The sequence below is a fragment of the Corythoichthys intestinalis genome, chromosome 10 (genome assembly GCF_030265065.1).
Source record: "Corythoichthys intestinalis isolate RoL2023-P3 chromosome 10, ASM3026506v1, whole genome shotgun sequence".
Taxonomy (NCBI): Eukaryota; Metazoa; Chordata; class Actinopteri; order Syngnathiformes; family Syngnathidae; genus Corythoichthys; species Corythoichthys intestinalis.
Genome location: NC_080404.1, coordinates 15102126 through 15116867, shown reverse-complemented (window position 1 = coordinate 15116867; position 14742 = coordinate 15102126). Strand labels below are relative to the sequence as shown.

The window sequence follows — 14742 nt, the reverse complement described above, 5'->3', positions numbered from 1 at the left end:
AATAGGGTTGAGATCTCTGCTATTTGCAGGCCATGACTGACTGAATGAGTCTTTCTCCAAGGAATGCTTTAACAGTTTTAGCTCTGTGGCATGATGCATTGTCATCTTGGAAAATGACAAACATTTTCAATTGAAGGGATAAGAAAGGGGTCTAAAATTTCAATGTAAACTTGTGCATTAATCGAAGATTTAACCGCAGCCATCTTCCCAGTGCCTTTGCCTGACATGCAGCACCATATTATCAAGGGCTGAGGGAATTTTGATGTTTTCTTCAGGCAGTCCTCTTTGTAAATCTCACTGGAACAGCACCAAACAAAAGTTCCAGAATCATCACCTTGTCCAAAGCAGATTCTTGACTGCTGACACCTTGTCCAATGCAGATTCTTGACTCTTGACAAGGTGATGATGCTGGAACTTTGGTTTGCTGTTCCAGTGAGATTTACAAAGACGTCTGCCTGAAGAAAACATCAAAATTCCCTCAGTCCTTGATGATATGGGGCTGCATGTCAGGCAAAGGCACTGGGGTGATGGCTGTGGTTAAATCTTCAATAAATGCACAAGTTTACATTGAAATTTTAGACCGTTTATCCCTTAAATTGAAAATGTGTCATTTTCCAGGATGACAATGCATCATGCCACAGAGCTAAAACTGTTAAAGCATTCCTTGGAGAAAGACTCCTTCAGTTAATGTCATGGCCTGCAAATAGCCCAGATCTTAACCCTATTCAAAACCTTTGGTGGAAATGGAAAAAAATGGTCCACAGCAAGGCTCTGACCTGCAAGGATGATCTGGCAGCTGCAACCAAAGAGAGTTGGCACCAAACTGATGAAGAATACTCATCAAGTCCATGCCTCAGAGACTGCAAGCTGTCATAAAAGCCAGAGGTGGTGCTCCTAAATACTAGAGATGTTTTGATTGTTATGTCTTTGTTTCTCATGATTCCGTATTTTTTCCCCTCAGAATGGAGTGATTCCATATACATTTCCCTGCACTCGCTCTATAAAAGTAACATTTACTGACGACCACAATGTTTTTTATTCAATTTTTTTAGTGTTTCTGAATGCTAAAGAGTTGCACTTTTGAACTAATTCATTATTTTTTTCAAGCTTTTTATGAGTTTGTACTACATGATAAAATGTCTGAGTGAGTGCTCGTCCGAGACTGGTGATTCCATACTTTTTGCTAGGGGTTGTACAATGATACTATGAGAGTGTTTTCATGTGGAAAAAATCGTGAGAAATGAGAGACAAAATGAGAGGACAGGCTGTGAATGCTCATGTTTCATTGCCATTGACGGTGCTAGACGTCCAATCCATTTTTGATTGGGAGGGGCGAATGAACATTCGTTCATTCGCCCCTCCCAGTCAAAAATAGGTTGGACGTCTAGCATAGTCAATTGCAGCCATTGAGTTAGATTCAACTGCCTGAAGTAGTTTCCACTTATTTCTCTGTGGCCACAATACCCCTTTGCACTGAAAGGTCTAAACTCATTTGTTTCTTCGCTTTCCTACGCGGGGCAAACGTTCACCACGCCGAGGAGATTCAGCGGCGGAATTGTCATGACGTCACATCGTGTGTGTTCATGTGAGCTGACAGTTGACCTAATCCTATGACCAGATCCTGGTGTTTAACTGCAGATTTCCTATTGAATTGCATGTGTTTAGATCTAATTAAAAGTTACCCGTGCAGATAGGATTTGGTGCAATCTGTTGATCACGTGAGTGTGTGCACGGGCACATGTGCGTACCTCTATGGGATAAAGGTGCCTTTTGGGATGATTAAGGATTTTAACAGTGTTGACAAGAAAGCAATCGGGTAAAACGTCAATGATAGCGTTTTGTTATTTGAAGTGGAAAGAGATTTGGTGAATAGGCATGCGGATGGTTGAGCGAACCATCTGATTAGCCCTCTTTGCCACCATTGCTGCCTGTCAATAGTGATAAATCCCTTTTGCACCCTCGTTCCATTCATCTCCGTCGCTCGCTTACGATGATTTTCCCATTCTCGCGCAGTCAAGTTTTCGTATTGAAGGTGATTTTTGACCATTAGCTCTTTTTGTGTGTGTTTTTTTTAATCACACCGTCCATCATTACCTTACCCTGGGCTCCCATGTGTTTTAACAATCTAAATACATCAAATATAGAGACCTTTATATAGAGAGGGTGTTGCATGAATGTATGTTTACATTGGAAATTATGTAAAAACAAACAAAAAAAAGATTTATACAAAAGACCAAGAAGGCAAAAGATAATTTAAGAACGTCGTTTGTAGAGATTGCTAGCAGGAACCGGCCTGCGTGTTTAGAAATAGTTCAGCCGAACTCGTTCCTCACCGATCTGCGACCCGTTGCCACATCCATTTTTCTTCTTCTGTGTTGCATTCATCCTCCTAGAATGGAAAGAAAAAGTCCATCCTCAGTGCACCAGTAAAGAGGCTCTTTGGCTGCTGACCTCACTTCCTAACGTCCTGCTTCTGATACTAAAGGAACATGTCAGATGCCACGCTGTAACTTTAAGAACATCCCTCTCCTGTCATCCTAACCTTCCTTTGTTTTTAGTTTTTTTTTTTTGTCCAAGTTACTTTTGTCTTGAATGTGTGTTTTTGAAATTCTGGCGTGCACTTACAATATGTTTTAAAGAGTGAAGCATATACGAGTGAAATGACCTTGTACTCCATTCTGACCTCCTGTTTTTTTTTTTTTTTTTAATTTTTATTTCTTTCTGGACGTTATGTTTCTGATGACATGATGCTGTAATATTGGCCAAAAGAAAAGAATGTGTAAAATCCTGTATCATTTATGAAATATGTATAAAAGAGAAATGTAATACAATTATCAATAAAATCCTTATCCAGGTTTTGGAGCTTGGGGTCCACTGGCTCTTTTGTTTTTGTCTGATACACGATCTTGAAAAGATGTATGACGTGACAACATTTACAATACCTTGACTGTCTTGCTTTTGAGATCCTGTGATACAAATGTAACAAATACTGAGTAGGCATCAGGAATGCAAAGAATATTCTGGCCCAAAAATATGTAAAACAAAAAGGTGAAAGCTAGTCTGTTTTACATGCAAACAAAGATATTTTTTAGCCAATTCTCATATTTTGAAAATGTATGCATAATTCTTAAAAGTTTATTTTTATGTTAAGAATCTACTTACCATCACTGCTGAAATATCTTTGCTCAAATCCTTAGAGAAACATTCAACAACTGTATTAAAACTCATTTACAATGCCAATAAACTTTAATTCTAAGGGTTAATTATGGATATATTAATAGACAATAATTATGTTAAACAACTTTATATATATATATATAATTATTATATTATAATAATATAATTATTATATTATATTAGGGCTGTCAAAATTATCGCGTTAACGGGCGGTAATTAATTTTTTAAATTAATCACGTTAAAATATTTAACGCAATTAACGCACAAATGCCCCGCTCAAACAGATTAAAATGACAGCACAGTGAAATGTGTATATGTTGTGTTTTTCGGAGTTTTGTCGCCCTCTGCTGGCGCTTGGGTGCAACTGATTTTATAGGCTTCAGCACCCATGAGCATTGTGTAAGTAATTATTGACATCAACAATGGCGGGCTACTAGCCTATTTTTTGATAGACAATTTTTACAAATTTTATCAAAACGAAAACATTAAGAGGAGTTTTAATATAAAATTTCTATAACTTATACTAACATTTATCTTTTAAGAACTACAAGTCTTTCTATCCATGGATCGCTTTAACAGAATGTTAATGTTAATGCCATCTTGTTGATTTATTGTTATAATAAACAAATACAGTACTTATGTACAGTATGTTGAATGTATATATCAGTCATGTGTCTTATTTTTTCATTCCAACAATAATTTACAGAAAAATATGGCATATTTTATAGATGGTTTGAATTGCGATTAATTACGATTAATTAATGTTTAAGCTATGATAAACTTGATTTAAAAAATTTAATCGTTTGACAGCCCTACATTTAAAAAAAAAAAAAAAAATCAATCCAAAACATTTTAATCCTTTCATTCACGGATTATGATTTTTTTTTTCTTCTCAGTAACGTTTTTATTATTCAGTGTTTATATAGGACAGGGGTCTCAGACCTGTGGCCCAGGGGCTAATTGCGGACCACAGGACAGTATTTTGCAGTCCCATTTGACATCCAATTGTAGTTTTAGTGTTGCCCGCACAGATTTTCCTTTATCCATATATATATATATATATATATATATATATATATAAATGTACGATATATTTATTTACACATATAAATAATTTAAAATAGAATGATGTAAATAGTAATTTAATTAAATAATTTAAATATAAATTTAATTCATTGAGGTGGTGGTCCCCCTATTTAAGAAGGGGACCGGAGGGTGTGTTCACATTATATAGGGATCACACTCCTCAGCCTCCCCGGTAAAGTCTATTCAGGGGTGCTGGAGAGGAGGGTCCCTCGGGAAGTCGAATCTCAGATTCAGGAGGAGCAGTGTTGTTTTTGTCCCGGCCGTGGAACAGTGAACCAGCTCTACACCCTTGACAGGATCCTCGAGGGTGCACGGGAGTTCACCCAACCAGTCTACATGTGTTTTGTGGATCTGGAGAAAGCATTCGACCGTGTGCCTCGGGGAGTCCTGTTGGGGGTGCTCCGGGATTACTGTGTACCGAGCCCCTTGGTAAGGGCTGTTTGGTCCCTGTACGACCGGTGTCAGGAGTTTGGTCGGCATTGCTAGCAGTAAGTCGAATTTGTTCCTAGGGAGGGTTGGACTCTGCCAAGGCTACCCTTTGCTACCGATTTTGTCACAGAATATCTAGGCGCAGCCGAAACGTTGAGGGGGTCCGGTTTGGTGATCTCAGCATGCATCTCTGCTTTTTGCAGATGATGAGCTGTTGGCTTCATTAAGCCGTGACCTCCAACTCTCACTGGAGCGGTTCGCAGTCGAGTGTAAAGCGGTTGGGATGAAGATCAGCACCTCCAAATCCGAGACTATGGTCCTCAGTCTAAAAAGGGTGGAGTGCCCTCTCCAGGTCGTGGATGAGATCCTGCCCCAAGTGGAGGAGTTCATGTATCTTTGGGTCTTGTTCACAGTGAGGGTAGGAGGGAGCAGGAGATCGACATGTGGATCGGTAGAGCGTCTGCAGTAATGTGGACTCTGCACCAGTCCGTATTGGTGATTTGCCAGTTGATCTACGTTCCTATCCTCACCTAATAACAAGATCCCAGATACAAGCGGCCGAAATGAGTTTCTTCCGCAGGGTGTCTGGGCTCTCCCCTAGAGATGAGGTCAGAAGCTCGGTCAACCGGGAGGGACTCGGGGTTGAGCCACTACTCCCCTACGTCAAGAGGAGCCAGCTGAGGTGGCTCGGCATCTGGTTCGGATGCCTCCTGGACATTTCCCTGGAGAGGTGTTCTGGGCAAGTCCCACCGGTGGGAGGCCCCGGGGACGACCCAGGACACGCTAGCGAGACTCTCTCGGCTGGCCTGGGAACGCCTTGGGATCCTTCCGGAGGAGCTGGTTGAAGTTGCTGGGGAGAGGGAAGTATGGGTTTCCCTGTTTAAGCTGATGCCCCCTCGACCCGACCCCGGAGCAAGTGGAAGATGATGGATGGATAGATGGATGGATGGATGCATGGATGGAAAATTTGTAATTTAGACATTTATGCGTCCATGTTTATGTAACATTTTAATCTAAAAATGACGAGGGCCAGATAACCTGCAAGAAGTGCTGAGGCAATAGTAACATCGGAATTAAACCTAAATAAATTGTGATTGTTTATAGAAAAATGCAAATTTTGCGTTTGTTGAGTAAAATTAAAATGATTCTGCATGCTTTCCAGAAGTATTAAGTTTCTGATGTGAAAATTGAGTGATTAGCTGTTGAAAACATGCACTAAAAAAAAAAAAAAAAAAAAAAAAAAGTAAAGTAAAATATTGCTATTGATCCTGTAAATATAGGCGATTATCTCATGGTGATTTATGTGCATCTAGCGTAAAATTTGAGAATTTTATAGCCATTTTAAGTTTTGTTATACTTGAATAAAAAAATAATCGGGATTTTATTGGGAAACGACTTTGAACTTTTTTATGTTGCTGCTCAAGGGGACTCATAGGTGCCTAAGGGAGGTGCCTGTTTTTGGTTTTAGGTCGCTAGCAGCTTTGGTTCTGAAAATATTTGAATTTTAAGTTTTTGAAAATAACCCCCTACGGACCCTGTTTCTCGTCAACTGATAGTGAAGTCAGTGGATAACTTTTGAATATATGTCCACTAAAGTCACACACGGGGTTAAATAACGTAACACAACCTCAATTGTTGGGGAAAATGAACAACACCAATATCATAACACTGTTTGGAAGTGAATGTTAATCCTTTTAATAACTACATTTTTAATGTAAACTCTGACACCAACCCAGTCCCCTAAATTAATTGTTTTACCGTAGTTCAAACCTGGAATGTTTATACCGCTTTGTACTGTCCGTCATTAGCTTGCAAATTGTACCGGTTGTTCCTCAAGTGCAGTACTTGGCTGCAATGCCTTCTTTGCGTCCATAATGTACTAAATGTAGTGTATAAAGCTGATTAAACCCGCCGGAGCCAGGAAGAAAATCAATGTCTTATTTCCAAGAGTAGCTACAAAAGAAAGACATGATATTTTCCATCTCCATTACTTCAAGGGCATCTTAAATAAAAGTCTTCGTTAATTTAATTACATAAAGGTACCCAAAAAACATACTGGCCAAACGTAACCTCTGCACGCAACTAAGGGAGTTTTTATTTTCAGCATCTACAGTGGGGCAAATAAGTATTTAGTCAACCACTAATTGTAAAAGTTCTCCCACTTGAAAATATTAGAGAGGCCTGTAATTGTCAACATGGGTAAACCTCAACCATGAGAGACAGAATGTGGAGATGAAAAAAAAAAAAAACAGAAAATCACTTTGTTTGATTTTTAAAGAATTTATTTGCAAATCATGGTGGAAAATAAGTATTGGGTCAATACCAAAAGTTCATATCAATACTTTGTTATGTACCCTTTGTTGGCAATAACGGAGGCCAAACGTTTTCTGTAACTCTTCACAAGCTTTTCACACACTGTTGCTGGTATTTTGGCCCATTCCTCCATGCAGATCTCCTCTAGAGCAGGGATGTTTTGGGGCTGTCGTTGGGCAATACGGACTTTCAACTCCCTCCACAGATATACTATGGGGTTGAGATCTGGAGATTGGCTAGGCCACTCCAGGACCTTGAAATGCTTCTTACGAAGCCACTCCTTTGTTGCCCTGGCTGTGTGTTTGGGATCAATGTCATGCTGAAACACCCAGCCACGTCTCATCTTCAATGCCCTTGCTGATGGAAGGAGATTTTTGCTTCACAGTGGGTATGGTGTTCTTCGGATGCAATTCAGTATTCTTTCTCCTCCAAACACGAGAACCTGTGTTTCTACCAAAAAGTTCTATTTTGGTTTCATCTGACCATAACACATTCTCCCAGTCCTCTTCTGGATCATCCAAATGCTCTCTCGCGAACCTCAGACGGGCCTGGACGTGTACTTTCTTCAGCAGGGGGACACGTCTGGCAGTGCAGGTTTTGAGTCCCTGGCAGCGCACTGTGTTACTGATAGTAGCCTTTGTTACTGTGGTCCCAGCTCTCTGTGGGTCCCGTGTGGTTCTGGAATTTTTACTCACCGTTCTTATCATTTTGACGCCACGGGGTGAGATCTTGCATGCAGCCCCAGACCGAGGGAGATTATCAGTGGTCTTGTATGTCTTCCATTTTCTAATAATTGCTCCCACAGTTGATTTTTTTACACCAAGCGTTTTACCTATTGCAGATTCAGTCTTCCCAGCCTGGTGCAGGTCTACAATTTTGTCTCTGGTGTCCTTCGACAGCTCTTTGGTCTTGGCCATAGTGGAGTTTGGAGTGTGACTGACTGAGCTTGTGGACAGGCGTCTTTTATACCGATAATGAGTGAAAACAGATGCCACTAATACAGTGGAGCCTCGTTAGACCTCGTTAGAAGAAGTTAGACCTCTTTCACAGCTGGAAGTCTTGCTTGTTTGTAGGTGACCAAATACTTATTTTCCACTCTAATTTGGAAATAAATTCTTTAAAAATCAAACAATGTGATTTTATTTTATTTTTTCACATGCTGTCTCTCATGGTTGAGGTTTACCCATGTTGACAATTACAGGCCTCTCTAAACTTTTCAAGTAGGAGAACTTGCACAATTGGTCGTTGACTAAATACTTATGTGCCCCACTGTGCTTTCTTTTGGTTGTCATGTCAACAACTGAATGACAAGTATAAGGGGCAGTCTGGGTATTTCAGGATAACCTCTCATACACACTACCGAAATGCTCTTACAGGTTCAGCAACTGAAATTGGTTACACACACAAATGTAACCTCTGCACGCAACTAAAGGTGCTGTTTATTCAGCATCTATTTTCTTTTGGTTGTCATGTCAACAGCTGAATGACAAGTATAAGGGGCAGTCTGGTATTTCAGGATAACCTCTCATACATACAACCGAAATGTTCTTACGGGTTCAGCAACTGAAATTGGTTACACACACACATTCACTCTGAAATGCTTTTATTTATGGAGCAGTTAAAGGGTGAGTGAGGGTGAGTGGTGGAAGGGATATTCGGCATGAAACAATGGGAGGATGATTCTCGGCATTTTGGAGGTCAAGGTAAGCCATGACAGTTACACATGCACAGATAAGAGGTGCCTATTAAAAGAAGACTTCCCAAAGGGTGAACAATAAGTGCTACTCTTTACTGACCTGATGATGAACAATAATTTTCACCACATAATGCTTTTTTGGGTTGGAGTTCTGTTACGAGAAGTTTTTCAAGTAACAGCTGTCAGTGAGTATTAAAATAATAGTGTGCATGGATGCATTGCTATTGAATTTTTCTTTCTTAACCAAAGTTTGTGAATTAACTTTTTGTGTGAGGCAGTGTTGTTTTGTAACTATGCTAATAACATTGGGCTAAATCCATATCTCCACGGCATTGCCGAAAAAGCTGAGCACATTCATATTTGTTTCAAATTATTAATTTTAGGGTTCTTGTATTGAATGCTGTATTTTTGCTAGAACTGGAGTAAATTTAACAGGCCTTCCAGTTGCAGTGCAGTTCGGTGTTAATGTTACCATTACTTTTATGTATCAATTGAACTAGATAGAAAGCCAGCAGCAGCAATTAAAATGTTGTCACATCCCTCTAGTTTTTCTTCTTTTGCATCTTAATTACACAAGGAGAGAACAGCCATCAATGTCTCATTTTGTTGATTGTCCTCAAATGGCTTTTGTTCCCTGCTCAAGTTATCCCTGAACATCCAGTTAGAATATCTATCAGATCTTGTTAATTATAAGGAGCTGATACAACCAGGTTTTTCGTCAGACTTGCGCCATATTTACAAGGCTTTACTGCGATTGCTATATGGATATTGTCACCAGCCCTCTTTCCTGTGTCTCTTGCTCAACCCTCAACTGTTTGAGGCAGATGGTGACCACCCGTTGAGTCGTGGCTCGGTTCTGTTAGGAAGCAGGCAGTTTTGCCTTCAGATAACTTCTGTTGTGATTTGGCAGAATATAAATAAAAAATCAAACGCATCTTAAATCAAGTACAATGGATTTTTTATTATTATTTCTGATTATTATTATTTAATTTTTCAATTAATTTCCAAATTTGACTCTTTTAAATTATAAGGAAATAAATAATTAGCCTAAAATAAATTAACAAAAATAAATCCAAAGTGCACATTGACAGGAAAGATGTTGCGAACCTCCATCAAAGCAAATAAAATAAAATAAATAAGCCTCTTCAAATCTTTCCTTTCTCTTAAAGATCTGATCAATTTTCTGTTGCATTGCCCTTTTTTATCACATTAATCCAACAAGCTTGTTCATTTAAAAAAAAATTTTTTTTTTTTCTTGCTCATCCAGAAAACGTATGCATTTGAACCTATCAGAGCTAACTATGTTTGCTGATCACATGGAATAAATAAATAATAAAAATCGGTGGAAACAGATGACACTTAACAAGCACTTTATTATGCTTGTTGTTAACACTTGCATATGTAAATCTGACATTAGTAGATCGTTTTCCACTTGGAGATGCCTGTGTGGCAGCCAGGCAGGTTGTTTTTAGCATGGGGTTTTGACAATTGCCGTCATATTTTCGGTATTAAAGAACCATTCCGTCACGTTCCGGATCTCTTACCGGAACAGCGTTCCGGAGCGTTCTGCCCCACCTTCACCCCTGTATATATATACTGTATACTGTATAATGCTCAAAGTGGAGCATTGAAGTAAAGAAGAAACTATTGGGATGGTATAATATGAAGAATAGGCAATCCAACATTAGCCAGTTGCTGTCGAGGACTAATAAAAGCCAATCTTAATAAAATTGTGGGCCAATGTATGGGTATTTGAATAATGGTCCCACACAGGAGGCACTTTAGCTGCACACTAGTGCATATTCAAAATAGTCTCTGAGTGGAAGTAGAATCAACCAATAATTAAGTCAAATTAGACACAGGACACACATTAGAATAACTGACAACTGTTTTCTTTGTTAAATCGACATGTACATCTCCTACAGTGTTTTAGTCTACATGTACTAAAAAACACAACTGATTACAAAATGTCTGCTATAACATCACTAAAGCTCTTCGTATAGTGATAAGGGGTTGCTATGGTAATGACGGAGCTCAAATTTGCATGATTAAAATTAATCTACAATCAGGCTGAGGTCAAATTACTACATCATCTTGGTCCAAACTAAGCATACGGGCACAGCTTTGATACCTACTTAAAATGCGTCACTATAAACACTTGGGTTGCGGGTGTTTACATGAAGCTGGCTTAGAGATAACCATGTTTGTTTATTGTGTATTAGATTTTCAGTACGCGAGGGGATTTAGATAAACCCACCGAACATCATTTTTGACACAAATATCTAATTAGGAGGACTGCGTATTGTATGGTAAGTCGTTGAATTTTAAGATAACCGTAAATGTTCATCAGAAAATTTCAGACGCATCAGTTGGCACTAAAGTTACACAACACTGAGTACATGTTTGTGCGTGTATGCACAATAGCGCGTGTCTTTAGACCAGTGTTTTTTTTCTTTTCTGCGTCACGGCACGTTTTTACGTCGGAAAAAATCTCGCGGCACACCACAAAGCAAAAATGTTTCAAAATTACTTTAAGTTGAAGGAATTCGGCCCCCCGGACAAGCCGCGGAAACAGCGACAGCCGATCCAAATGGTGTTCCACTGGCAACGGTCCCGCAAGTCAGCCGGGAGGGGCCGATCCCGCGCGTTCACTCCTGTGTTAACCCTTTGTACTGACTCCATTATGAACGGTTTAAAGAAGGTTCACCGAAAACAGTTTGACATTTTATTCGTCGACAATGGTCAAAAACAAGGCAAAACAGACGATGGATAGACAATGCTGGATCCAGGGTCGGCAAAACAACGGATACATCGGAATGTTCCCGAGAATCGACAGTTGTTAGCTAAATGTTCTGTCTTTTGAAAGCTGTGGTGAAGCCAGGCGAAAGACGTGCCTGGGTGTTGTCTTGGGATCCTGCCTCTGTGGCAGCTTTGGGCGGTCAAGTTCGTGCGTCATCCTTCGTGGCTGGGATGGGGTTGCCTCGGCTATCAACGCATGACGTCCAAGGCGACGCGCTATCAACATGTTGTCCCGGTAGAACGGGCGCGTTCTGACCCCATCGAAGAGTTGTTGACGTGTTCTCCTTACCTTATCAGGAGAGGGCTAAAAAGTTGGTCCCCTTTACTGTGTCAAAGGGCATGGAGTGAAGTCTGCCTAAACCAGACATGTCCAAAGTGCAGCCCGGGGGCCAAATTTCATCCGGCCCCCAGCCTGTGTCATAAAATCAATAATGTCTGGCCCGCACACAGACCTAATAAATTGGCCAGCAGTACTGCTACCAGCATATGAAGTAGCTTTCACACTAAATGCTGCTCCTCATTACCCACTAAAAGGCAGCAGCACTCTAAGCAACATTACCCCGCGATTGGCGACAATCAACACAAAAAAAAAGAAAAGTTGACTGTGACGGCCGACGCTTCAAGGATAGGTGGAAATTGGACAATTTCTTCACTAAAATACGCAAAAACTGTGTCTGCCTCATTTGCAAAGAGACAGTCGCTGTTTTTAAAGAGTTCGATGTAAGGCGATATTGCTAAACAAGACAAGCTGACATGTACGACAAGATTACAGGGAAGATACGTAGCGAGAAATTGAAGCAACTTAAAGCTAGTTTAATTTTACAGCAGCAGTATTTCACAAGAGTCCAAGAGATGAAAGAGAACGCCACAAATGCTAATTGCAAGATTTTGTGGAAATTATTAATTAAAAAAAAAAAAATAAAGCAAATGTGACACACAGAATGACTTGCTAAAATTAGCATAAATATATTGCTCTACGTAAAGGATGTCAGCCAAGGTCGGCCCCCCACATTTTTACCACATAGATTCTGGCTCCCTTTGCAAAAAGTTTGGACATCCCTGGCCTAAACTATGGTTAAATGCTTTACGATAATGAATGTGTTAGACCAGTACTTCTCAAATGGTGGGGCGCGCCCCCCCAGGGGGGCGCAGAGCGATGCCAGGGTGACCTCGGGGAACATGATTTTTTTTATTTTTTTTTGCCGTACTAGAATAAAGTGTACTTGCACATCCACTCCGTGGGTGGCAGTGGCGCTCTCATTTTCAAAGTGCGTGCAGTATTTTTGAAGTAAGCAAGAGCACACGGAAGAGACTCATGCAGAGCTGGACTCACGCAGAGACCCACTGTCTTCTTCGGTTCTCACGTGTCCGGCCGAGAAGTGCCGTTTTCGGCTTGGGATCGTCACGACCACCGCCCTCACCTACGGTTCTACCTCGGCCGCCGAGAATGCGCTTTTTTCGGGCCGTTTGCCTTTGACTTTTAATATAGTGGGAAATGAGGAAAGACCACTGTTTACTGAGTCTAAAAATGATTATAGCGGAGAAGCCAAATCAGTTAAGACGCCACTTAAAGACATTCGACCTCAATCTCATTGATAAGCCGCTTGATTATTTTTCAGCGAAAATGTGCCGAATATTGCCAATTGTCACAATCGTCCCGCTTTGTCAGTGTTATATCAGTAAACCAGTGAGCACTGTGGTGAATCAGCGAAAATAAAAACTTTCCTTCTGTCCAAAGACTTTTTTTCCCCCCTTCTATTCAGTTTTGTTTTTCGGTCAAATTTTTTGGCACGTTGTCCTGAAGAGTAAATGTTTCTAATCAATTTGAATTTGTTATTATTTACTGATTTTATTACATTTTATTTTTCAGTATCAAATGGTCAAAAATGTACCTTGAGTGTATTTTTACAGTTTGGATGTGACTTTTTTTTTTTTTTTTAACTTCAGGCAAATTGATGCGCGTTAAGTCTTTTCTGTTACAAGCAACACAATGTTAAAAAAGTTATACTTTATTATAAGTTGATCTATGTTACTTTTTTTCTTTAATACAAAAAAAAGGACACAATGTTAGGCTGAGGCGTACTTATAATAGTAATATAGACGAATGATACTATTTACAGTGGCGGCAGAGAGTTGGGGGGGGGGGCGCGAAACATTTACGTCTTCCTTGGGGGGGCGTAACAGAAAATAATTGAGAAGCACTGTGTTAGACTAATGCAATCAATTACATGGTGTTTGCGAGAAAGGTAACAATTCCCTTCATGAAATAATTTATGAGTATTTATACTTGTTCAGTGTGAAAATGTTTGTTTAGATCAGTACTTCTCAAATAGTGGGGCGCGCCCCCCTCGGGGGGCGCAGAGCGATGCCAGGGGGGGCGCATGTGTCCTCGGGGAACATGCTTTTTTCTTTTTTTTTTTTTTTTTGCCGGACTGGAATAAAGTGTACTTGCACATCCACTCAGTGGGTGGCAGTGGCGATCTCATTTTCAGAGTGCGTGCAGTATTTTTGAACTAAGGAAGCGCACTCAGCACACAGAAAACAGATATGAAGAGCAGTGCGCCGCCGCCGTTTTCGAAAGCTGTTTTCCGACCGGACTCACTCACGCAGCGATCCACTGTCTTGTCCGGTTCTCACGTCGCCGCCCGAGAAGTGCCATTTTCGGCTTGGGATCGTCACGACGACCGCCCTCACCTACGGTTCTACCTCGGCCGCCGAGAATGCGCTTTTTTCGTGTCGTTTGCCTTTTAGCTTTGACTTTTAATACAGTGGGGTGATGAGGAAAGACTACTGTTTACTGTGTCTGAAAATAATTATAGCGGACTGCCAGAAGCCAAATCAATTAAGACGCCACTTAAAGACATTCGACCCCAATCTCATTGATAATCCGCTTGATTGTTTTTCAGCGAAAACGTGCCGAATGTTGCCAACAATAGTCCTGCTTTGTCAGTGTTATATCAGTAAACCAGTGAGCATTGTTGGCATGCTCATTGCAAAATGACTCCACACCATTGCAAAGGAGGTAATACTGAGTGTGAGCAGCAAAAATAAAAACTGTCCTTCTGTCCAAGGACACTCTTTTTTTCCTTTATTCATTTTTGTTTTTTCGGTCAAATTTTTTGGCATATTGTCCTCATGAGTAAATGTTTCTAATCAATTTGAATTTGTTATTATTTACGGATTTTATTACATTTTATTTTTCTGTATCAAATGGTCAAAAATACCTTGAGTGTATTTTTACA

At 40.2% G+C, this 14742-nt stretch overlaps 1 protein-coding gene across 2 annotated transcripts in view; it reads left to right on the top strand.

Annotated features, from left to right (window-relative positions):
- The first annotated feature begins 8742 nt into the window (after positions 1–8742).
- Positions 8743–14742, top strand: part of oit3 (oncoprotein induced transcript 3) — a 37335-nt gene continuing 31335 nt past the window's right edge. For both annotated transcript variants that reach the window (XM_057847500.1, XM_057847499.1), the window contains exon 1: positions 8743–8886. In XM_057847500.1, the coding sequence (XP_057703483.1) occupies positions 8805–8886 (82 nt within the window). In that variant the 5' untranslated portion in view covers positions 8743–8804. The remainder of the gene's footprint in view (positions 8887–14742) is intronic.